Source organism: Marmota flaviventris, chromosome 7 (assembly GCF_047511675.1).
Source record: "Marmota flaviventris isolate mMarFla1 chromosome 7, mMarFla1.hap1, whole genome shotgun sequence".
NCBI classification, from domain to species: domain Eukaryota; kingdom Metazoa; phylum Chordata; class Mammalia; order Rodentia; family Sciuridae; genus Marmota; species Marmota flaviventris.
Window position 1 is genome coordinate 41920260 of NC_092504.1, and position 25990 is coordinate 41946249.

Here is a 25990-nt window from a genome sequence, read left to right on the forward strand (position 1 = left end):
GAAGGAGTGACCTTGCTAAGTGCCTGGAAGTTAGCGAGGTCACCATCTGTCATTTTCTTTCACGCTCTTGTGTCTTCCACATATGTGTGAAAGCTGCACAGTTAGGACAGTTTTAATTTAAACAATAATCCTCAGATCTTCTTAGTGTGGTGGCAGATCTACAGAGAAATAGTTGCTTGTCTTTTCACAGCGATCTTTTTATAGGTAATGTGTGTTTATTTGAGATGTCTCAACAGCGTTTGATTTTCTCTTCTTGAAATTTTGTTCTCAAATTGGTTGGGATTTATGAACATTGTTTCTGATGTGACAGACTCTAATATCTTCTTATAAAAAGAATCTATGGATAAAAGAATGGTTTTAGACACTCAAATTGGGGAAGAAAAAGGCCTGGCAACCTACTTTTAATGGAGGATTTGATTTTCTTCTAATGTGAAAAAAAAATCAACATTGGTAGCTACAAACTAAACAAATTTCCCCACTCAAGTGTTGGTGTAATTTTTTTTTCCTTCATATCATAAGAAAATTGGTCTTCGGTGTGTTGCTGATTGGGAGGGATCTGGGTTTTTTTTTTAAATCTTGGCAGGGAGGTACGGGGTTTGAATTCGGGGGTACTTGACCACTGAGCCACATCCCTAGCCCTATTTTTTATTTTATTTAGAGTCAGGGTCTCACTGAGTTGCTTAGCCCCTTGCTTTTGCTGAGGCTGGCTTTGAACTCGTGATCCTATTGCCACAGCCTTCTGAGCCTCTGGGATTACAGGCGTGCACCACGGTACCTGGTGGGATCTGTTTTTAAAAAGCTAACCTCTTAGAGAAGAAAGTAGCCCCCCTGGATTCTCAGGCCCTTTGCTGTTCAGTTTGTGGCTTTTTTTTTTAGCGTATATGATAGAAAGGTGGGGAAACAGGTTTAGGTTTGTTACTACATAAAATTTGCCGAGGTTGTCCCTGGACTTTGCTAACAACAGCATGAAGAGTCTCTTTCATATGGTGGAACTTCCACCCTGTAGAAATTTCCTTTTCAGTGGAACCAGGTGTGTTTTTACATCAAATTAGCCTCCTTCATTTGTAAATGTGCGCAGGGTCACCTGTAATTTAGTGGAAATTTAAATTAATCCAAGAATAGATACATAATTTTTCCATGGGCATTGTGTCAATACCCTTCTCCTCCACTTCTGAATTATAGGGCAAAATGAATTAGCTACTTTTACAGAGTACAAAAATAGCATTCATCCCATGCCTGCCTGCTCTCCTTGGCAGCACAGGGGCCGGGTGGGGTGGGGGGGGCGCTATGTTGTGGTGTATGCTCTGGTCCCCTCCCATGTCTGGGTCACACAGCAGCAGGATACTGTGATTCTAGCTGAGGAAGGGCTTTCTCCAGTAGTCATCATTTTCTAACTACATCTTGAGATGGGGCCATCTTTTTGATGGCTGTTTAGAACAGGGATTGGCAAACAAATCCTGCAGGCCAGATTCAGCCTGCTGCCTGGTGTTGGATGACCGACAGACTAATTTGGGGGGTTGGTTGCTGGGGACTGAACTCAGGGGCACTCAGCCCACTGAGCCACGTCCCCAGCCCTATTTTGTATTTATTTAGAGACAGGGTCTCACTGAGTTGCTTCGTGCCTCACTTTTGCTGAGGCTGGCTTTGAACTTGCGATCCTCCTGCCTCAGCCTCCCTAGCCATTGGGATTACAGGCATACGCCACCATATCCGGCAATTTTTTTTTTTTAAATGGGGAAAAAAATCAGAAACTTTCATGAGACCTGAATAAAATTCATATTTCAGGGTCCATAGAAAAGTTTCACTGGACACAACCCTGCCTGTTTGTTCAGGCAGTGTCTATGGCAACTCTTATATTCCAGCCACAGGGCTGAGTTGATGTAGGAGACACCAGACCTGAACGCTCATCTCACCCTTTACGGTGGAAGTTTGTTGACTCCTATTTGAGATGACTGCTTCATTTCTTTTTTTCTTCTTCCTCCTCTTTTTTTTTTTTTTTTTTGAGGGGGGAGGGGTACCAGAGATTGAACCCAGGGGCACTTAACCATTGAGCCATATCCCCAGCTCATTTAAAATTTTTATGACACAGGGTCTTGCTAAATTGCGTAGCCCTCGCTAATTTGCTGAGACTGACTTTGAGGTTGCAGTCCTCCAAGAGTCGCTGTCTCAAAAATAGCTGGGTACAGGAGACCATGGTTGAATTTTTGTTTTGTTTGTTATTGAAGTACTCACGTACCAATTTCTGGGTATTCTTAAAAATGTGTGAAATGCAATCTATTCTGGAGATTTTCTAAAAAGTTTAATATTTCCTTTAGTATGTAAAAAAGTTAGCTTGAGTTATTTTTGTCCTCCTAGTTTAGCTGATTTAAATTCCTCTATTATAACAGTGTTGTGGCAGGAATGTAGGTTTCACCCAGACCAAAACCAGGGTAGTGACAGATTTCTGAAAAGCACTGCCTCGTTGCCATTAAACACCAGCAGCCCTAGAATTGTAGAAGCAGAAATTCATCCTTTGGATCGCTCTTCATTTAGTCTTTTTATTATTTGGAGACTTGAGCCTGTGTTCTTTGTCCTGCTGATGACATAGCGTGAGCAAATGTGCATGTACAGTAGGAGATGGGTAAGGTGGAACTGGACAAGAGAAGAGCTGTACTCAAGGTGCTTCTCCACACAGAGATGAATGAAAGAAGGCCCTCCCCCTCCACTTCCCAGGGTGCATATCCACACCCATCCCGCGACTGCCAGCTCTTGGTATCTGTGCTATGTTCTTAAAATTCATTTCCTTCTTGCCTTCCACATGGACCTGATGGTAGGAAAAGGGAATATTTTTCAAGATTACAAAATCCGTGGAGTAAACCAGAATGTTTAGGATTTTTAATTGCACGAGCTATGAATTCTTCATAGTTGACTTCCTACAAGCTGATTGTTGTTGAAGATACCAGAGTGACCCAAGTCTACCATGCTCTGGAAAGGAGAAAGACTATTTTTTTAAATCTCCACTGGAAATACATAACTTATGCACCTCTTAGGCTTATCTAAACCTCCAACTTGGGAGGAATTAGGGAATGTGTCATTTGGTACACTGCTTATTGCAGAATGGCTAAGAAACCACAGCTCGGATTTAACCTGGAAAATTGCAGAGTTATGTATCTTTAACAGCAAAATGTATATTTAATGCCTTACACGGTGCATTGAGGCACTTACAAATGCAGATGAGCCCAGATTTTCATTTTTAAGGAATCAAATTTCACCCTTGCTCATTCTTTATGAATTAGACATTTTCCTAATGCAACTTGCCATTTATAGTCCACACTGGACTAGTTTGTAATTAAGCCTTTTCAGAATGAGATGTCACACCACCAGCACTCAGGACAGGGCTGGGGCTAGGGTGAGGTGAGAGGTGTAAAATTTAAGGAGCCACTCAATGGCAGTTGCCAACTTAAGAGACTTTTGGGATCTATGCCTTCTCAATTCCTCACCTGGGTTGCTCCTCTTGCCTCACCCTATACCTGGCCCTGGTCAAGGTTTCTTGAAGATGCTTTTAAAAAGCCCATTGCTGGATCAGAGTCCTCGCTTACCGAAGCTCTGGAGGCGGGCCCAAGAATCTGCATTTAACCTCTCTTAGTAAGTCTAATGCACATTGAAGATTTAGCACAGTCTGAGGCCCAACAGGACAAAGGCTGCTCATTTAGCCTCAGGTCATGATCCACCTGGGATAAAAGCTTTAAAAAAACCACCTAATTAACCAGCATCAGGAGCAAGTAGGCCAGCCAGACCGCACAATTGCCTGCCATGGCTGTTGTGTAACTGCTACCAGGTGTCATGCTAGGAGGCTTGGATCTTAGAGCACTTGTCACCAAGGCTCAATGTAATTGATTATGTAATTTTGAGCTGTTCCAATTTTTTAATTAAAAAATGTTTTATAGGTTCATTTTTGGCTACATGTTCACTATAGAATAAAATTAGAAAATAAGTCAAAAGAACTATCCATGTTCTGCTACCCAGAGATGATCATTGTCAACATCTTAAGGTATTTTTTCAGCCTTATAAAGCTTCTTTTTTTCCCCTATTGTGTTAATATTTAATTCCACTAAAAGTCCTTCATGTGGCATAGTGGGCATTGGGTGGGACTATTGACAAAATGAATGGAGGTGGAAATAGATTTGTATTATGAACTTGATTCCCATTTGAGTCCTATCCATTATCTCTGCCATCAATGTGTGACCTACACATCATTAATCTCAGTATTTAAAAAAAAAAATCACATGGCTAGGCATATATGAGGATTTCTTATGTTATAGCAGTCTGTTGAAAGAATAGTAGAAATCAACTTCCTGACCCAGAAAAGTCACCATTTGACTCTTCTTCCAGGTCCCTTCTTGTGACTAATTGAATGCCTTTGGAATCTTAAAGACTTGTTCCTTTGGGTGGGATCCAGTGATTGCCCTTACTGTGTGTCTGTGAGGTCAGACCCTGGGCCAGGAGTCAGAGGTGTAAAGAATAAGATGTGGTTTCTGCTCCTGAGAATATGGGAAGCTGATGGAGGAGGAGGACTAAGATTTTGTGCAAGTGTCAGATGCAGGAACAGGGAGAGAGACCATTCGACTTGGTTTTGGAGAGTTGGAGGTTGCTTCAAAAAGGAGGTGACACTAAAATCGAGTCCAGAGAGAGACCCCACCGTATGGTGCCTCCAGTCTTCAGCAAAGTAGCATTCCCCTAAGAGTCCACTGGTTTTTTTTGTCTTATGTCCTACTTTTCAGCCTGATCACACAGTTGCCCATGATAATTAAATGAAACTTGCCAGATGGATGCTTTTGCAAGATGATGGCTCGTCTTCTTGCTCTATTTGTGAAAGCTGGCACTGGATCCAAGCTCTCAAGGATGCTCCTACCTTGAGATTGCTTTGGAGAGTAGTTCTTTTGTGTGAAATTTGCCAAATGGCCTGCCCATCAGCAGGGCCAGGCTGAGTGACAGGTGGGTGTGTCATGCATGTGGACACTCCAATCTTTGCCAACTCATTTTGCCTCCAAGGAGGTGAGCTACTGAGAGGTTGCTCTACGAAGATGTCTTTTATCAGTATTACCTTCTTTTGGAGAGATAGGCTTCCTAGGCTTCTGATCTGTCAGTCTCCTCACCATTTATTGCTCTTATAAGTTGCAATATAATTAATATTGAATTCCCAATACACCCAGGTAAAACACATGCACATTATCTCACTGTCTTAAAGAAGCAATTTTCAGATCATTGAAGGGAGTATTAAGCGTGGCAGACACAGTTAACTTAATCTGTAGAAAACTTGATTAGCCAAGGAGGGGAGGTACTTTGATTAGAAAAGGATGAATCAGTAATAATGATTAATAATAAATGCATTGTTTCTTTTCTCTGAGTCATTCTTTGTGCACACAGTCTCATCTGTCTTGTCTCAATATCCCTATGAAGTGGGTACCACTATTATTCCTGTGTTACACAGGAGGAAACAGAAATTAGGAGGGACATTCAGAAACTTAAAGGGGCAGAGCCCCATTAATGGTAATAGTGGGAGCTGGCGCTCAGATTCCCCACCACACACTTGGCCTTCATGGTTCTGTGTTCAGGTGTGGCCTATTCATTGCTATCCCTTTAAGGGTATGGGTGGGCACTGACCATGTCCTCAAGATGAACAGTTTAGGGGCTTGTTCTCAAAGCATTAGGCGCCTTCAAGCTTATTGCCTTTAGAACAAATGAACATAAGTTCATCTTCCTTTCACTTCAGAAATGATTTCAAGAATTTGAAATTGTTGAATATCCATTGATTATTGTAGTTACATAGAAGTGTCAAATTAGAGCCTTCCCGCTGATACAATTTATGTTTTTGCTGATTATATCCAGACTCTAGGTACGTGTACGAATAAAATTCTTGGGCTGGCTTTCTCTTCTAATTTTTCTGTCTGTATTTTGCATTCGAAATAAAGATTTGGAGTTAAAAGCACATTTTGTCTTTTTTATGTTTTTGCTTCCCCATAAATAGGATGATTCAGCTCTTCATCAGCACCACCCTTCTCGCCCCCTAAAAAGAGAATAGGGCCATCCTGTATCTGTTAACAGCTCATAGTGTCATCTATTCCAGTTGCCATCATAACCTGAAATCCTATGGCAGATACCGTCATTGAATCCTACTGTCAGGAATCCTTTAAGCAGGATTTGTACATTTAGAACAGTTGGGACTTGGGAGCCCTGCCCAGAAGCCCATCTTTCAGATTGTCCCTGGCTGGAAGCAGAAACCTGCCTGGTGGTCAAGCGAACTCTTTTTGCAGAGACCGTCACATCTCCAGGGCGGTTGGGGATGGTCCTCATGGGGTGTGGGCAGCAGTAATTGTGAAAGTCATGGCTGGACTCTCCTGTCCACTTCTCTGTATCTCCCACTCACTGGTTTAGATTCTCCCTTTGAATTTGTTCCCCCGAGCTCCCCACAACCCCCTCACACCCTCAAAGGGTTGAAGGATTGGGAGGAGTGGGGCAATTCTTGCTGGGGTTTTTCAGCCGTCTGACATATGGCCACTTCTCTTTTCCTGCAGCAAAACCAGAAATCCTGACTTATGACAGGCTCACAAATGGCATGCTCCAGTGTGTGGCAGCAGGATTCCCAGAGCCCACAATAGATTGGTATTTTTGTACAGGAACGGAGCAGAGGTGAGATGATTATTTTTGGCACTACTTAAAATGCAGAAGGGAAGGACTACCATCCAGTTGAATATCAAATGTGGGTTCAGATTTTTTTTTTTTTTTTTTTTAAGAAAAAATGCTTTGTTTTTATTGTTATTTTTTTTCCTACCCATGTGGCTGTTTAGAGGGGATAATGGCTGTATTTTTCCTGTAGACATTAATTTTGTTGGCTGAAAAATGATTACTGAATGACTTCTCTATTTTGGTGGTTATCTTTTTGGATTTATCATGCAATTTCTAGCCTGCAGGTAGATAAAGCAATTTTCCAGGACAGAGTAATTAGATTTCCATTCTATACACAGGAGGTAATGTGTGTGGGAAATGTGGCTGTAGTTATCATGAAAAAATTACCTCAGAAGTTAATTGCCAAGTTACCAAAAAGTAATGATCGCGCAATTACAACATACATATGGCATTTGTAAGCGACGGGTTTTTATAAAGGTTTTCTCCTTGATTAGGTGCCCAGCCCCTGAACAGGGAACATCTGGCAATATTCTGTTTCTCCCTCGAAGTCCACGCTTAAGCCTTAAATTGTCCCTTCACATTACCTGAAGACGAAAATGGGGTCAACATTGCTTTTTTATCCTTCAAATGCTATTTTATGCTCTGGCTTTAAAAGCCCGGTTTAACATCACAGCTGAATAGTTAGGATGCAAGTGGAAATTTTATTTTTCCCAAAATAGACCTCTTTATGATAACATGTCAGAGGAGGTTTCGTAGGCTGATCATTTAGGGATGAGCTTTAGTGAAATGTTTTCTTTGGGGTAGTAATAAGAGGGGTGCAAGAGCCCTGGACAGCATGCCCACAGTGGAAATGGCTCTGGTTGTTGCAGTCTTCAATTCAGCAAATATTTGCAGAGGGACAACTGTGACAGGTGGTGCTGGTCTAGTGCACAGAACTTACTGGGTCCCTTCGTTTATGAGTCCATACGGTAGGGGGTGGAGAGAGAGAGTCGACAAGATAACACCTAACACAGGTAGGTGTTCAGAGAGGAACGGGAAATGGAGTCAGGGTAGTTCAGCCAAGGTCTGGCCATGAACAGGCTCCCTCCCAGTGTGGTGGAGCAGCACCAGAGGTGGGCGGTACCTGCCCACCCAGAACCCTGGCCTCAGGTCCTTGCTTCTGCAGTTCTGAGGGCTTCTCTGTCCTTGCCCTTCTAGATTTTTCTTGCTTTCCTCTTTTATGCCTCTCCTTTCAGCCACTCATATTTTAATAAAGCCACACCCTTTTAGTATGTGTTGAATATTTGTTTTAAGGATCTCTTGTATGCCAGGATCTATGGCAGTTGCTATAATTCATTTCTAACCTTTTAGTAACCCTCCAGCATGGGTGTTATCACTCTAGAAACTGAGTCCTGGAGAATTTATATCACCTGTGAGAAGTCAGCAGAATAGGTGTGTTTAAGGCAGGATTTTAACCCACATCGAACTCCAAAATCTCTTCCACAGTACCTTTCCCTCTCCGGTCCCTACCTGGACCACAAAAGTGCTCAATCCCTCATCAGACTCCAAATACTCTGCAAGGGAGTTTTATTGATCATGAATCCCTTTGTTACAAGCGTAAAGCAAATGCAATGAATTGGACGTGTCCGTTTGTTCTCCTAGTGTGAGCCTGTGCTGTTTTCTTGTCTCTAGATGTTCTGTTCCCGTACAGCCCGTGGATGTGCAGATTCAAAATTCATCTGTGCCACCGTTTGGAAAACTCGTGGTTCAGAGCTCTATAGATTCTAGTGTGTTCCGGCACAATGGCACAGTGGAGTGTAAGGCTCACAACGATGTGGGCAAGAGTTCTGCCTATTTTAACTTTGCATTTAAAGGTAACAACAAAGGTATATTTCTTTTTAATCCAATTTAAGGGGATATTTAGGCTCAGTCTACCATATCAATCATGATTTTAAGTCCATTCCAACATTGACCGTGTCATTTCTGATAATGCCTGCATCACACCATATTGTCATCAAACTCGCCAAATTTTATTCCATAGTAGCTTGTTAATAAAGTTATGCTTTTACTAGAGTAATTTTAACCACATTATCATATGTTTTATGTGTGTGCATTTGTACACGCTCATGCGTGTGAACAGTTGTCTCTTTCTTACTAATTGTATATTTTGTAATTGTCTCCATTAGAAGGGGGTAGAAAGTAAATAGGGGAATATATTTATTCACAAACATCATTCAAGCAATTTAAATTTTAAATTCGATTTAAAATTTCAGTCTTTTAAAATAAGTCAATACTTTGCCAGACACTATGTCATAAAGTAATTCATTCCTTCATGTAACCATGTGAGCCAGCCATTTCTTTAAAATTGCCTCATAATGACCAGCTCTTCTAACATAAATTAAATGATTCTTGAGGACAAATTGATGGATTCGTATAAAGTTAGAAGAAGACAAACTGGAAACCTAGGATTTTTTTGAGTTTTTTTATTTTTTGATTTGGGAAAGACTAGTGCCAAAATGTTCTGTTTCCTCAGTTTTTTGAGTAATGAAGGAAGGAAACTTCCATTGTTCTCCATTGATTTTTTCAGAGAAATAAAAAGGACAGTTTGTAGAACATTTTTTCTTGGTCATAAAATACATTTATGCACAGTTTAGAAAACTTGGAGAACACAAGAAAACAAAAAGTTGAAAATAATAAGCTACCTATAAAGGAAATTTCATTTTAAAGTGATCCAAGGCAGGAATTTGAAGTACAAAGTCCACTCAGATGTTGCTTTTCGTGGAAAAAAACAATATACAATTATTCATGTGGTACAGAAATCTCAACTTCTTAGTGATCTGGTTTAACTTGTAGTTTTATCAATTCATTTGAATACTAAGAGTCAGCTGTAGCTAGCTAGGCTGAGGATCTGAAACTCATGGCTGTGTCCCATGCATGGGCTGCAAGACGGAGGTGGGTCAGAATGGGAAGGTGCAGAGCCCCTGTCTAGCTGATAGTTTGTGATGCCCATTTCTCTTCCATCTTAGAGCAAACCCATCCCCACACGTTGTTCACGCCCTTGCTGATTGGTTTCGTGATCACAGCTGGTATGATGTGCATCATTGTGATGATTCTGACCTACAAATATTTACAGGTAACCATTGATTTGTTCTCTCCCCTGAGTGCTATAATAACTGAGGCATTGATCATTAAAAGGTGATTATGTCTTTTCTTTTCTTTTCTCCGCACAGAAACCTATGTATGAAGTACAGTGGAAGGTTGTCGAGGAGATAAATGGAAACAATTATGTGTACATAGACCCAACACAACTTCCTTATGATCACAAATGGGAGTTTCCCAGAAACAGGCTGAGTTTTGGTCAGTATGAAGCAGGGGCTTTCCATGCAGCCTGTTGTGTACATGTAACAGTTAGTTTAGGGAACTCAATGGCTTCCTTTGTTGTTTTTTTTTTTTTTTTCCATCAGTAAAAAACAATTTATTAAATAAGAATTTCAAAGGTAGAAGCAATAATTTTAAAAATATCTAACATTCATTAAACAAAAACACTCAATAGAAAGATTTTTCCTCCAGAAGATGGATACCCTAAGGCTAAACTCTGTCATCATATATACAATTAATCACTCTGCGGTATCTTTATACAAAAAGGGAAAATTTAATAATGCCCCCAAACAAAGAGGTAAACAAACAGAATAATTGAAAATAGGGACTATACCTTTTTTTGTGAGTGTGATACTGAGGATGGGGAGATTGAACCCCCAGGGGACTATACCACTGAGCCACACCCCCAGCCTTTTTTATATTTTGAGACAGGGTCTTGATAAGCTGCCCAGGCTGGCCTTGAACTTGGGATTCTCCTGCCTCAGCCTTCTAAGTTGCTGGGGTTATAGGCATGCATCACTGTGCCCAACTTGCAGATACAATTCTTATGACTGAATCTATAAATCAAATTAGTTTTGAAATTTTAGACTTAAAAATATAAAGCTTAGATCCAAAATTTAATCCATCTTTAAAATTGGTAAAAAAAATCTTGTCAATTTTTTTTTTTGGGGGGGGGGGGGCGTGGTCGGGTACCAGGGATTGAACTTAGGGGCACTTGACCACTGAGCCGCTTCCCAATTTCCCAAGTTGCGCCACCGTGCCCAGCCTCAAACTCTTTATCTAGGTCATACAAAAATGAATTTATCATACCTATAAATTTAGACTTTCCAAAGTTTGGAGCACATCTGTACTGGTAAAAAGGTAGTGCTGGATTTTGTATGGCAATAGAATTTTATGTTAATAAGATTTAAAAAAAAATAGAAAACAAAAATCTGGAACTCTGCACAGAGTACCAGTACCATGCTGTTTTTGTTACTATTGCTCTGTAGTATAGTTTGAAGTCTGGTATCGCTATACCGCCTGATTCACACTTCCTGCTTAGCATTGTTTTTGCTATTCTGGGTCTTTTATTTTTCCATATGAATTTCATGATTGCTTTCTCTATTTCTACAAGAAATGCCGTTGGGATTTTGATTGGCATTGCATTAAACCTATAGAGAACTTTTGGTAATATTGCCATTTTGATGATGTTGGTTCTGCCTATCCATGAACAGGGTATATTTTTCCATCTTCTAAGATGATCTTCTATTTCTCTCTTTAGGGTTCTGTAGTTTTCACTGTATAAGTCTTTCACCTCTTTTGTTAGGTTGATTCCCAAGTATTTTATTTTTTTTGAAGATATTGTGAATGGAGTGGTTGTCCTCATTTCCATTTCAGAGGATTTGTCGCTGATATACAGGAATGCCTTTGATTTATGCGTGTAGATTTTATATCCTGCCACTTTGCTGAATTCATTTATTAGCTCTAATAGTTTCTTTGTAGAGCCTTTTGGGTCTGCTAGGTATAGAATCATATCATCTGCAAATAGTGATAATTTAAGTTCTTCTTTTCCTATTTTTATGCCTTTAATTTCCAGAAGTGTTTCGGTGACATTTCACAGAAACTAAGTAGGTGTGGCACAGAGAACTCTGAAGGGAACCATATGTAGGCACACTCGTCTTTGAATTCCTCTGTTGATTTTGCAAATTTGCAGCTGGCCCTTTAGTCCCCTTGCCCCGCTCACCTTGTTGTCTTCCTTTCTGAAGGGAAGACCTTGGGTGCTGGCGCCTTCGGGAAGGTGGTGGAGGCCACTGCCTATGGCCTAATTAAGTCGGATGCGGCCATGACTGTGGCTGTGAAGATGCTCAAACGTAAGTTCCTTGCAGGGTACTGCACGCGCCCAATGCCAGTTTGGCAAATTTGCTGTTTACTGAAGGGAGCTGTTTCCGGTTCTAGCGAGCGCCCACTTAACGGAGCGGGAAGCCCTCATGTCGGAGCTGAAGGTCCTGAGCTACCTCGGCAATCACATGAACATCGTCAACCTCCTCGGAGCGTGTACCATTGGAGGTGAGCCCCAGGCCCAGTTGCCTTTTATTGTCACATTATCAAGTGAGAGACATTTTAATATGACTTTGATGTTTAATTATAAACTTTTTGCAGGATTTTTACCTCGATTTTTTTTTTTTTTTTCTCTTGCTAGATTTTGTTTTCCTTGTTGTTCTTACAATGTGGATTTTATCATTTTTATGGTTGGGAGCCTTCAGACTCTGCCTAGTTATTTTAACATGTATTATTCCTCTGTAGACTATAGTTGTCCCACTATTCTATTGACCATTAGAGCTACTTCTCCCTCCATCTATGTTTGGTTCCCATTTTCTACTCTCTGCCTCCCCCTCCCAGCCCCCAGCAGCCTCTGTCCTCCTCTCTGTTTCTGTATGATCAACATTTTTATCTTGCACAAATGAGTGCGAACATGCAGTATTTATTTTCCCGTGTTTGGTTTATTATTACCTAATCTGATTCCTACATATTGTATACATGTATCAAATTATACTCCATGAAAGTACCAAATATCATATGTAAGTAGAAAAAAAGAAATATTTGGGAATTTATATCATAAGAATAAATGGATATCCAAATTGATGAATAAATGAGATTTTTAAAAAGATTTTACTTTTATCATCCTGAAGAAGAACAGCCCTGGACATTACGCCAGTTATCGTCATGTATGTTACATTGATAATGACCCTTTGGTATCTCATTCTGACCAGAAGACTTTTCTTGTTTGCCAGCTTTATATATTGCTGCATCATGCTTATTAGTCAATGAAGGGTTTATGTTCGCTTGCATACCATAATTTAAAATAGACCCCTGAGCTTCCCAGTTCTCAAATATATACCAAATGAAGCAACCTTGTCACTTTTTTAAAAATAAAATTTCCAATTCTGAAGCCTTCGTTGAGGTTCCTCCGAGATTTCTATGATGTTGGCAGCAGGCAGTTTGGTCTAAAGGAACCCAGAAGTGTGGGATGAGATGTCCTCTTTGGGACAGATCCACAAGAAGGTTGATAGCTTTTGCTACTGTCTTAAAACAGCCCCCAAATGGTGCTTTTCTGCATCTTGACTTGTTCATGAGACAGTTTCCACCCAAGGTAATTTTAGTTGCCTATGAACTTCAGAACTGTGGTTTCAAGCATCCATAACACCAAAACTCTATCTTAACTAGTAGTGCGCAGAACACGAGTCATTTCAGGTTTTCGCCCACTTTCCAGTGTGGTCTCAGCTGGCTGTTCCTAGTGGTTGATTTTCCTACTGTGCTGCAGTTTGGGCTCTTCATTTCCATAATAACATTACCAAGAGTAAGGGAAGCCCTGCTGTAAACAGAAATGAATCAAAGGCTTCATGTAGGAAGCTCGATGATGGAAGTTACTGCTTTCAAAGGTTCTGCTATCTGCAAAAGCAGCAGTCTGCTTGGCTCCTGATGCTCATGTCACTTAGAAATTCAGGTAGATAGGGGCTTGCTTGTTTTATTTTACTCCATGTGTGTCACTTTTCTGATAAGTGATGTTAATAGATAGAATTTTATGGGACTAAGTGGGCTCAGCTATGGAAGGTGGGTGTTAATGGCCATGGCGATGCTCACAGGAAGCAGAATTATCTAAGAGAGATTTCACCTGTTTCTAACCTTTTCTTATGTCTTTGTAGGACCCACCCTGGTCATTACAGAATATTGTTGCTATGGTGATCTTTTGAATTTTTTGAGAAGAAAACGTGATTCATTTATTTGTTCAAAGCAGGAAGATCAGGTAGACGCAGCACTTTATAAGAATCTTCTGCATTCAAAGGAGTCTTCCTGGTAAGACTGATTTGCATAAATAGTCAGCTGTTGACAGGCAGTTTGTGGGGTCATAAGGGTTTGCAATCAAGGCTGATTCTTTAAAAAACGAACCAGGTACTCTGAAGTGTGAAATCAGAATTATTAAATTATTTAAATGTGATTAACTGTTTAGGAAGTTCAAATAGTGTTTCTGAGGATTCAAATCATGGTGAACTTAGGTGTTTGCTGATTCTTTTTTTTTTTTTAAGTGCGTGTTTAGATTTTTTTCCTAAGCCTAAATTTTCTCTGACTGAATGGATTCTGTACCTGTTTCTTTTATCATGGTTCTGTCCTTGCCTGTGTGTTTCCATTTGTACTGTTGAGCTTGGTACCATAGTATGGCTTTACAGTGAGACTGTTTATAGGAAAATGCTAGAAACTGTCAAGTTGTCACAGTAAAGTCCTTTAAAACTTCTAACAGAATGGTAAAGAGCACTGAATGCATCTCTACATGAAGGTTTTTTTGCCATCAGCCACTGAATCACCCTTATCTGACTGACTCCCCGTTGAATTCATCGCGCTCTAAGAAGCATAACTGCTGTAGCACATTTACAGAAGTTCTGGACGTAATTCTCTTCCCTTTCAGCCACAGCACCATTCTGAAGCTGAATAGCGTGTCAAGAACTTTAAGTTCTGTTGACAGGCAGCGTAGACACGTGCACAGCCTTCACTTGCCTGTTCTTCCTTTCTGAATGCTATTAAAACCCACCCTTCAAGACCTCTGAATTCACCGGGCCCAGTGACAATCCTAGTCACACCTAGTCCCTTTCCTTGTATTGCTGCAGTAATGTGCGTATTTCCCCTCTCCTTTTAAATTTTCCTCCAGAGTCTAGGGGTAGAACTCAGTTGCAGAGTGTATCCTCAGCATCTGAGAGGCCCTGGGCTCAATCCTAGAGAAAATAAAATTTTTTATCTCTTTGAAATGATAAGACTGCCTCGTGAACTCGTACCAGGCCTTGGTCAATATTATTGATAAGCAGTTACCCTTTAAAGCCATATTTTTATGCCTCTGGCTAAAGCTTAAAAGGGGGAGTTTTTTATTTTTTATGTTTTCAGTCCTAAAAACTTGAGTAAAGTGGTAGGAAAATACTGTAAAACTACCTTTCTAGTTTCTCCTGAGCATGCATTCTTTATGTGAAGACACGAGCCACTTTCTCTTATTTCTAAAAGCTTGGTCCTGTATGTATTTTTTAACTTTCTGAAACAATGGCCTGAATTGTGCAGTCCTATGTGATGTTCTTTGTGCTTTGGGATCCCATATGGGTTTGGAGCCACCAGCACACTCTGAAGGAGGTTGTTGTCATGGTGTTTCTATGCTAATCAGAAGCAGGAAGTACTAGAAATCTTGAAGACTCTCCAGCCAAATGTTGCAGATTCAAGAGGTCCAGATGGTTCAGAAAATCATCCAAATTATTGGTGTTTATCTGAACCAAACTTGGTTTTTTTAAACCTTCTCCTATCAGCCGCTATATGTTAACCATCTCCCCACTAACATGACTCCAAAGCTCTTGTTCTTCATCTTGAATCTTGGGTGGGGGGAGTGGGGGCGCTAATTTAGAAAGTTTTGAAGTTACTATGAGATCATGTTTTTGGCTCTCTGTTTCCTGTTAAACCCACCAGTTCTAGAGATGGAACACTTCTAACCCACGTCCCCACAAAAGGACATCTAATTCCTGGGAATTGCACCCTTGTATTGAATATTTAAAAGCTTACCTCTTATAGAACATGATTTTTACTCTCCAAGTATTGCTTTCCTCCAGTAAAAGCAGCCCATAATTAACAAAATGGATGAGGAGATGAATCCTGTCCTCTCGTGCTCCCCCAGCCCACCTCCCCACTCTATTCAGACATGACCTGATGGGTACTTTGTCTCTCCTAGCAATGACAGTAGTAATGAGTACATGGACATGAAGCCTGGAGTTTCTTATGTTGTCCCAACCAAAGCAGACAAAAGGAGATCTGCAAGAATAGGTGGGTACCTATATGTATACACACACTGCATTTTAAAAATTAAGTCACCAACCTGTGTCCTAAGGATTTTGTAACCCAGCCCAAGGTTGTTAAATATTGGCTTTGTATTTCACTACCTACCTTTCCTCAATACTGGGGTGGTGATTTGCCTCCAAGTTCACATCTGCTCACTGATGGTCAACCTTTGGTATTGTCATTGCCACTATCTGTTCCCAACCTTTGAAGCTGTAATTACTAAGAAAATCCCTGTCTTCCTAACAGGCTCATACATAGAAAGAGAGGTGACTCCCGCCATCATGGAGGACGATGAACTGGCCCTTGACCTGGAAGACTTGCTGAGCTTTTCTTACCAGGTGGCAAAAGGCATGGCTTTCCTCGCCTCAAAGAACGTAAGTGGGAATGATCTGGGAAGAGTCAGTCTTTTTTTTTTTTTTTCTTTTGAGAAGAGAGCATTTTAGAGCCCTAGTTAGAATGCAGAGTGTCATTTTGAAGTGTGGTAACCAAATGCAGAGGAAATTTAGTTTCTTCATGTTCCAACTGCTGTCTCTTTGGAATTCCTGTTCTAATTCATAAGCTTTAAAGTGCAAACCTGTCTAAATGAGTTTTCCATGAATATTCTTTTATATGCAGTGAATTCATTTAAAACTTTTGGCTTTAGGATATAGGATATGCTCCTTGAAAACAGTAGGATAATATTATATCAGCAAAAGCAGGGGTGTACCTCATAGTTGCTATGCTTGGTGAAGCATATATGTTAGGTTTCATTGAAGTTAGACCTGAAATATTATATGCATAGCTTATGAAGTATCAGAAAATTGGAAATCAGAGAGAATAGTAAATTTGGAAAGGATGGGAATGGGAAGAGAATGATGGGACCAAAACAAGGAACATAGATCTGGAAGGGTGAGAAGAATTCTATAAGAAATAAGAATGACCAAAAAGAACAAGGTCACAGCCCCTAATCACTGGTGACATTTCCAAACAATTACCAAACTAAAACAGTATATAGGAGAGCTGAAATAAAGACTCTGTTCCTTAGATCTTTGGGAGGTTTCAAATTGAACTTGCCAAGATATTTTAGGAGGTCCATTGAAAGGACATTAAAAGAGGTGCATGCAGAATTTTCAGTTTAAAAATTGTTACAGCTTGACTATTATATATTTTCCTATGAATGAAAGCAGTACTGGGGGGGACATTTATTAGAATTAGTTTTGAAAGTGATTATAGTAATTAGGATGCTGATAATGTGAACCAAAAATGTGAACATTCAAGGCATAATTTTGATTTTTTATTTTTGGTGCACTAAATACTTTAAAACAAAAGTTTTGGATGTTTTATAATGTAAGCAGCATTCTAGTATCAAAAATAGTTTTCACTCTTTGAAAGTTAAAATGAATTTTAATGTTTTTTTTTCCTTTTCTCCCCCAACCTATTAGTGTATTCACAGAGACTTGGCAGCCAGAAATATCCTCCTTACTCATGGTCGAATCACAAAGATTTGTGATTTTGGTCTAGCCAGAGACATCAAGAATGATTCTAATTATGTGGTTAAAGGAAATGTGAGTACCCATTCTCTGCCTGACAGTCCTGCAAACGATGTTAGTTTCAAGTTTTAATAAGAATTGTTTTCTAAGATTTTCTTAATGCAAATTCTACCTTGAAATATCATGCATTTTAGCACTCAAATTAAGTGTACTTCAGCAAAATTTGCATGGAATGTTGAACATTTCACTACTAACATTTGATAATACAATTCCTAATTCGAATTGTGTAATTATGGGGCATGTGAAGGAAACAGAAATAGCCTTAATTTTCATTATAGTCTGAGAATAGCAATGAACTTGATTTTGCTCAAGTGTAGCAAATGTAGACCTGAAGGTCACAGCAACAGAATTTTTTTTAGAGATTGACATGCTATATGAAAGTGATTACAATCTGAAATCCTGTTCAGAATTAGCTGTATAGAAATGTTGGATCTTATAATCAATAGAGGGCTATTAAGTAGGTTCATAAATAATAATTGGTTTGTAGAACATGGTAAATTTTTTCAAAGTGCTTTATTTCATTGCCGGTTTTTATTATATCCTCAGGACAAACCATGCTTTTAGAATGTGGTATCTTTCTATTTTTAATAGTTACAGAAACTAAGGCATGGTATACAATAGTGATTTTTTTTTTAATCTGAGATGACACTGGTCAGTAGAGGCTGAAACCCGAAATCCTGATTTTTCAGAGCAGTCTCCCATTGGTATGGAAAACGTACCCTCCTTTATATATATTCTTCTATGCTTATTTTCCCAGGCCCGTTTCCAAAGTCCAGATTTATTCCTGGAGGTAAATTTTTGTGTCCCTTACCATAATGTAACATTTTCTCCTCCATTACCGTAGCATCTCTGTTGGTAGGCTGTGCTCGACTTGGTTTTTATAAAAGTGGGCTGGGTTAATCCCCATACCCAAGCACATCATTCTGAAAAAGCTTCCCGGAGGCAAACTATCATCACTAGGAAAGCTAATAAAATCAACTTCTCTTCCTCCTGGTCTAATACTAAGTCATTGTGATAGTACTTATGCCATAGCTTCTTATTCACTGGTTACTGTGATTGACAGGGTGGGTGAGGCCCCACCAGACCTCTAGACTGTGCACTTCAGCCCAAGTCAGTTGAACTCACCAATCACCAACATTACTCTCAGGCTACTCAGTAAAGAGAATTTATGAAGTAAGTTAAAAACAAGGAAACATAACATGTTACTGCCCCCGAATTTAAGTCATCATCATTTGAGATTTCCTTGCTATGTCAGGTTCTCTGAAAATTCTCCCATTACATGGACGTTCTTAGTCATTTTTATGCCATGGGCCCCTTCAGAGCCTAGTGAAGTGTATAGCTCCCTTGTTAGAATACTGTTTTAAATGCATAAAATAAAATTCAGAAGATTACCAAGGAAAGCCATTACACTGATTTCAGTTATCAAATTTTAAAAAGTAAATTTGTGATATGTCAATGCATACGTTTCTCTATTATACATAGAGCTACATATTCTACTACAAAACTATTGTAATTTCAAAGTGGTGATGAATGTAAATGTTGTTTTGAAATACTTGTAAATTCTAATAGGATATGAGGATATCTGTGATTACTCTTGTTGGACAAATCACGGTACTACAAATGCTACTGTGGTTTACTACCTTCATTTGTAATTTTTTAAAGAAAATGCTAAGCTACACTTAGAAGTTAGTGAAAATAGGATGTATTTTTTTTTTTTTTTTACCTTCCAAGTACACAGGCCCATAGTTCAAGATACCTATCGATCTCAGGTTAAGAGCCCCATTCTGCAGCTTTAGCACAAAATCTGGGGAGGGATATCAGAAGGCTTTTATTTATTTATTTATTTTTTAATTTTTTTAGCCAACTAAAATAACTTTAAGACTGGAAATAACTGTCTTCCCAGTTTTCAATCCTAAACGGATTAAGAAAAGGATTGATTTAGCTTTTTATGGTAGATTAATATCCAGAAATCCAGTCTCTAAGAGGAACAGTCACAGAAAGTTTTGTTAGACCTTAGTGGGAGGATTCAGGATGTGAAGTCCAACTGGTTGGATTTCAGCCCTGAACCCACCTCTCCCCAACTCAGAACAGCCATAATCATCACAAGCCGTTATTGAGTACTCACTTTGCTAGGTGATTGTTTTTATTTTATTTTTATTTTTTTTAAGTATTAGAAAAGGCTAAGCATTTTTTACCCACATCTATATGCCCTGAAACAAATCATGAAAAAAAGAGAAGTGTTACTTTTTGTTTTATAGAAGAGATTCTAAGGCTTAATTATCAATATTTAAATAGTTTTTCCAATGTATTAGTGAGAGATAGTTTGGGTTGTATATGACAGAAAACAGAAGAAGGCTAAGGGTTGCAGGTGAGGGTGCTTGGAACCAATTCCTTCTATCTTTCCAAGTTTGGCCCTTCTTGGATGTAGCCCTTGTCTTCATGGTTCAGGGTAACCACCAGATAGAAAGCCAGCCATTACAACCAAAAGGCAAGGTGGAGGAAACAACACTCCAAGAAAGAGGGAAGAGGCCCACTGTATTTTAAGGAGACTTTTCTAAAGCCACCACACAACACTTCCTCACTTAATCCCAAAAAGGAAGCCTCAGTGCTACAAGTAGTCGCAAAGCAGTCTGGGAAATGTAGTCCTACTTGTGGGTAGCCATGTTTCTGTTATTACAAGGGAAACATTCACTGGCAACGGGGCGGTCCCTGCCTCACTGAAAGTCAGTGATAGAGCCAGGATAAGAACCCATGCTTGTTTGTCTGACTTCTGTGCTCTCACTCACTGTGCCGTACTGACTCCAGGTCCCCATCCTAAATGAGCCACCCATTCCACAGGTTGTGGGCATCATCTGAGGTCATGTAGGCCAAAGGTCTTGTGCGGTGGTACTCAGGTTCTCATTCCCATCTTTCCGTGGGAGAGATTTTTTGCAGGAATATTTCCTGTTCTGCTTTTTTGAGCTTCTTCATTAACATGGTTGAATCTGCTGTGCTTCCTTCCTAGGCCCGGCTTCCTGTGAAGTGGATGGCCCCAGAAAGCATCTTCAACTGTGTGTATACATTTGAAAGCGATGTCTGGTCCTATGGGATTTTTCTGTGGGAGCTCTTCTCTTTAGGTAACAGCATCCTTGATAATTACACCATTGTTAGACTCAGAAGTTCTTGAGATTTCATGAACGTGCTGCACACTTGTAATTGATGATTGTGATTTGCCAACTGTTTGTGCTTCAGGAAGCAGCCCCTACCCTGGAATGCCGGTCGATTCTAAGTTCTACAAGATGATTAAGGAAGGTTTTCGGATGCTCAGCCCTGAGCATGCCCCTGCTGAAATGTAAGGGTCAAGAAGTTTTTCTTTTAGATGATATTTTCCCCTTTCATTTTTTTTTTTTTTTTTTATGGACAGAAACTCAGATGTCGAGAGTTTACACTGTTTGAAATGTCACTTGGTTCCTTTTGTGACCACCCTGATCAAATGTCATTGCTGTAGTTTCTTTTCATAATCTCTTGTCTCCAAAACTATGGAAACTTTTGACAATGTCTCACACAGACAGTGTTTGCATATGTCATCTTGTGTCCAGGGGGATAGCCCTGGGATTCTCACGGAAGTGGTTACATGGCATTGCCTGGGAAGACAGGAGTGATAGTTAATGTCCCCGTTTTGCAGGTATGACATTATGAAGACTTGTTGGGATGCTGATCCCCTGAAAAGGCCAACGTTCAAGCAGATTGTTCAGCTTATTGAGAAGCAGATTTCAGAGAGCACCAATCATGTGAGTCCGCTGGCCAGGTGTAGAGTCCCTGTTCTCCCAGTTCCAGCTGTGTCATCCTCAGGTTCAGGGCTGGGGCTCCCCAAAACCTCTCCTTGACATGGGTTGTAAACCGGGCTTCATGTAGTGGGAGGAAAGCAATGGAAACCAGTTCTTTCTGTCCACTTCCCCTGATCTGAGCCAGAGAAGGATGAGAGACAAGGAGGGCTGTGTACTCTGAAGTGTGGAAACAGGAGTCCGCTTAAGGATTTGCCTTGTTCCCTCCTCTACCCAACTGTCAGTCAGGGGGTCAGTATGGTTTCCGTCTCATGTCAGGGCCATTCATCCCTGGGAGGGTTGGGGTGATGTCAACTAGAATAAAGGCACAGAAGCAGCAGCTTGTGACTGCAGTGAAGTTAGCCTTCTGTGCAAGTGGACATAGCCCGCAGTGGCAGAGGGCTGTCATGCCACAAGCTGTATTGAAGGAAGGAAGAGTTGTTTGAAGTTGGGAACTCCCTCCCCGTGACTTTGAAGGGGGGTGGTGGTGGTGAAAACTCAAATCCATTATTTCCTCTCCTGCTTTTAAGGAGAATTAGCGATTCTTATTTGACTCAGATTTTTTGAAGCTGCCTTTTTCCCCCTGAACTCCATGCTTGGGGCTATCTTTTCTAATAGCATGCCACTGATACTTCTGGGTTAAAGCTTGCTCTGCAGGGTGTCAAAGCATATTTCAAATTAAACAGCATTTTCCACCCAAGTGCTTTGATTCCTGACAGAAGATCCCTGGTAGAGCTATGAGCTTCTCAGCAAATTACATCTGCAGTTGGGTCGCAGTTGGCTACGGGGATTTGTAAACCTTTTTAATAGGTTAGAGAGTGCCTGTTCCCAGATGTTTCCCATCAGGAGAGCTAGACTTGCTTACGAGCTTCCACTGCTTCTTGTGTAAAATTATCATACTTATTTTTTTTGAGAGAGATTTTTTTTAATATTTATTTTTTAGTTTTCGGTGGACACAACATCTTTATTTTATTTTTATGTGGTGCTGAGGATCGAACCCAGCTACCGCTTGAGCCACATCCCCAGCCCTATTATACTTCTTGTGTAAAATTATTTCTTTGGGAAAGAGGAGAGGAATCAAAATCCTGTATTTGTTTTGTTAATATGATTTGGGTATTAGCCACCAAGTTCTTGGAAACCACCTCTCTTCAACAGTCTTGGTCTGTTACTGGTGGTTCTGAAGTGATAGGTGCCCCTTGGTTGCTGTGTTCCTTGCAGGGACTGCTGTATTGACTGTGGGCTTATTTTCCTCAGATTTACTCCAATTTAGCAAACTTCAACCCCAACCCAGAGAATCCCGTGGTGGACCATTCCGTGAGGGTCAATTCCGTCGGCAGCAGTGCTTCTTCTACCCAGCCCCTGCTTGTGCACGAAGATGTCTGAGCAGAGCCAGCATATGGACAGGGTCTGCCCTGCAGGAGAAATCCCCATTCTTTTGGCTTCCATGATGGTTATTTTATTCTCCTTCGACTCGCATCCTACTCCAGGGTAGTGGGCCCCCTACTGTAATCCTGTCTTTATGAGCACACTTTAGTGGCTGATGATGATTTTTTTTTTTTTTTTTTTTGGTCGTCAGCCACCATCCCATTACAAAGGTTCGAACTGTATATATTCCCAATAGCAAAGTAGCTCCTACTATAAACAGAAGGAAATTCTGATTTAAAGAAAGGTAGGGGGAGATGGGCTAGATTCCCAGAGTTCTTCCCAATGCTTCTCTAATTCTGGTCAAAAATACGGTTGATAGTTTATTAAATACATAGAAATAGTCACAGTTGGCCTATGGAACCATCCATAACGATAAGAAGATGCAGGATCAGAAACTGCAGCCTAAACCCTTTATGTAGAAAATAGAACATCATTAGAACAAAGGACACAAGCAGGAACATCTGGGCTTGAGAAATCTAGTATTTCATGCTGAGAATGAGACCTAGGCCATGGAAAAATGCCCCCCAAACAGGAATAAAGACACTCTGCTGTGGACCACTGCATGAGCTTTTGTATAACTGACCTGATTTTTGAAATAGAGTTTGCTATTAGGGAGTTGAATTGGAGACAAGGCCTCCCTAGCCAGCGATTGTATATACTCATCAATAGGTTGTACACATTCACACGTTGGAGGGGGGAACCCACGAGGTTTGGTTTCTGTGTACAACCCTGGTGTTGTGTCCATTGTGTATAGGAATAGATGAAGAGCCAAACAAGCTCAAAGGAAACAGTTAATACTGACTTGATTGTTTGTTAAGGGAAAAAAAAAAAACAAACATGTAACTGCCAAGCACAGTCTTAATAAAACCTCCTCTTTTTAGCCAATGAACTTGCTCTACAGATTCTCCATAACAAGCCTCCTAGCTGCAGAATGGCATTGTACCCAATGGATTTGATGCTGTTTGAAAAAGTGACTGGTTTACCATAGCACGATTCCCGCAGGAAGGAGAAAGCAATGCTATCTTAGTGTGGAATCTGATGTTAAAGATTCTGGTGTAAAGCTGGAAGTGAAAGATTCAGCCTCCTTTACAGACATATCCTGGATGTTGGGCCAGTATCTGTATACCTGCGTATGCATGTGCTTGTGTGAATGCGTGTAGACAAGGGAGCATTTTTGACTTGAGTCCAAGAGGGTCCTTCAGTACCCGAGGAGTAACTTGGCTTCCTTCATCAGTCCTATTTCTCTGCTGTCTAGAGTAGCTTGCCAGAAGCTGGCATAGAGGCTATCAGAAGCAGAGTGCCTAAGGACCTATTTATCTGCCGTCCACCCGCACTTAAGGCACTCTGTTATTTATACTCAACATACTGTACCCATTGCTTAGACGTTATGTAATGCTACTGTTCCACTGAAACGTATTTAAATTCTACCCTTTAGGCTGTAACCTGGATATTATTCTTGTAGTTTACCTGACCCCCGCTTCTCATCACCGCCCAATAGAAGAAGTAAATGCATACATAGCAAGATTGGTGTGTTGTCTTGCAAGGGTCAGGTCTCCTCCTTCACAATTCCCCTCATCCACCCCTTAGAATACATTCAGAGAAGTGTGGCCATCGATCTGGAAGTGACCATTTGCACTGGAGTTCTATGCTCTCGCACCTTTCCAAAGTTAACAGGTTTTGGGGTTGTGTTGTCATGTAAGAGATTGTCGCCGTTTGCCATACTTTGTCCAAAAATTTCCTTTGTGTTCCCATTGACTTTGATCATGGTAAGAAAAGTAGTTGTTAATTGTAGATGTCTAGGTACTTCAGGGCACTTCATTAAGAGTTTTGTCTTGAATATTCTTGAAAGTTTATATTTTTATAATTTTTTTTACATCAGATGTTTCTTTGCAGTTGCTTAATGTTTGAAATTATTTTGTGGCTTTTTTTGTAAATATTGAAATGTAGCAATAATGTCTTGAATATTCCCAAGCCCGTGAGTCCTTGAAAATATTTTTTATATATACAGTAACTTTATGTGTAAATATATACACGGTGCAAGTTTAATGGATGTTGGTGTTTCATGTGTTTTATTTCCTGATATGTTGTCCAATTGTTGACAATTCTGAAAAAATCTAATAAAAATGTAAATATATAAATCAAATGATATTGTGAAATTTCTTAAAGTGCTTTCACCCTGACAGAAAATTTCACACCCATTTTGCATAAAACACATGCAGGGCGGTCAGATCACACTAGGACTTATATACTTGAAAATTGAATTGATATTTATTAAAGAATTTTGGTAGGCACTACCTTTTCTCATTTTTATTCCTACAGCCTGGGGCCTGTATTTCAATTGAAAAGCAAATGTAGAAAACATCTTGAATTTTGCACATAGCCATGATGATTAGTTTGAATCACAGGAAATGACCATGTTTGTCAGTAAAGTAGCAGTCAAATAACAGCAATTTCAAATCCAACCTAATGTCCCTGGCAAGTTTCCTCCAAAAAGAGATTGTCTAAGAATTAACTTGAATAGTCAAGTAACACAGGGTGACATGGGGAATCCCAAGGAAGCTGATCCTATTCTCCTTGCCTTAGGTTTTGAAGACAAGTTATTACATCATGAGATATTTGTGTTCTATCCTCAGTCCTTATTGGCTTCTGGGACAGAGTTAAGTTATATCCCTATGTTAGTCAGCTTTTCATCACTGTGACCAAACTACATGATAAGAACAATGTAGAGGAGGAAAGGTTTATTTGGAGCTCACAGTTTTAGAGGTTCGGTCCATGGTGGGCAGCTCCATTGCTCTGGGCCCAAGGATAGGCAGAACATCATGGCAGAGGAAAATTGTTCAGCTCCAGACAAATGGAAAGCAAAGGGAGAGAGGGGAAGGAACCAGAGAGAGGATACAATCCCCAAGGGCATGTCTCCCCAGCGACCCACTTCCAGCTATGCCCCCCTGCCTAGAGTCACTCCCTAGTAATCCTTTTAAATGATTATAATTTATAGATGAGGTTACAGCTCTCCTAATTCTCTGAACAATCCTGTGTTAGCTAACCCATATCCAAATCATAACAGTCACTCACTTGGGGGGGGGGTGCCTTGAGTTGGCCATAGTCATGTGACTGGACCATTCTGTGGGACCAGATGGTACTGTTGAGTACCACCGGAACCTGTAAGAGTTCTCCCAGTTTAAACTTAAAGACCACCCTGAACCATGTAATCCTATAAGAATGGGTTAGGCACCTCAACACCATCAGTCTTGACTTCCTTTATGATTGTGACATCTATAGATGATAAATTGTCTCCTGGGGGTAAGGGTAAGGGATAAAAGGTGACTGTAATGAAGGGCATTACAACTTTTCAACTTGGGAGGAAATTGT

General features: G+C 40.2%; 1 protein-coding gene across 5 annotated transcripts in view; it reads left to right on the forward strand.

Moving 5' to 3' along the window:
• Kit (KIT proto-oncogene, receptor tyrosine kinase) overlaps positions 1-24033 on the forward strand; it is a 78462-nt gene extending 54429 nt beyond the window's left edge. For 3 of the 5 annotated variants that reach the window (XM_071614286.1, XM_027936703.2, XM_071614288.1), the window contains exons 8-21: positions 6555-6669; positions 8338-8531; positions 9672-9778; positions 9876-10002; positions 11769-11873; positions 11959-12069; positions 13707-13857; positions 15758-15849; positions 16111-16238; positions 17286-17408; positions 20398-20509; positions 20625-20724; positions 21058-21163; positions 22451-24033. In XM_071614286.1, coding sequence (XP_071470387.1) covers positions 6555-6669; positions 8338-8531; positions 9672-9778; positions 9876-10002; positions 11769-11873; positions 11959-12069; positions 13707-13857; positions 15758-15849; positions 16111-16238; positions 17286-17408; positions 20398-20509; positions 20625-20724; positions 21058-21163; positions 22451-22579 — 1700 coding nt within the window. In that variant the 3' untranslated portion in view covers positions 22580-24033. The remainder of the gene's footprint in view (positions 1-6554; positions 6670-8337; positions 8532-9671; positions 9779-9875; positions 10003-11768; positions 11874-11958; positions 12070-13706; positions 13858-15757; positions 15850-16110; positions 16239-17285; positions 17409-20397; positions 20510-20624; positions 20725-21057; positions 21164-22450) is intronic. The other 2 variants (XM_071614287.1, XM_027936695.2) reach the window with 1 other exon arrangement.
• The last annotated feature ends 1957 nt before the right edge of the window (positions 24034-25990 follow it).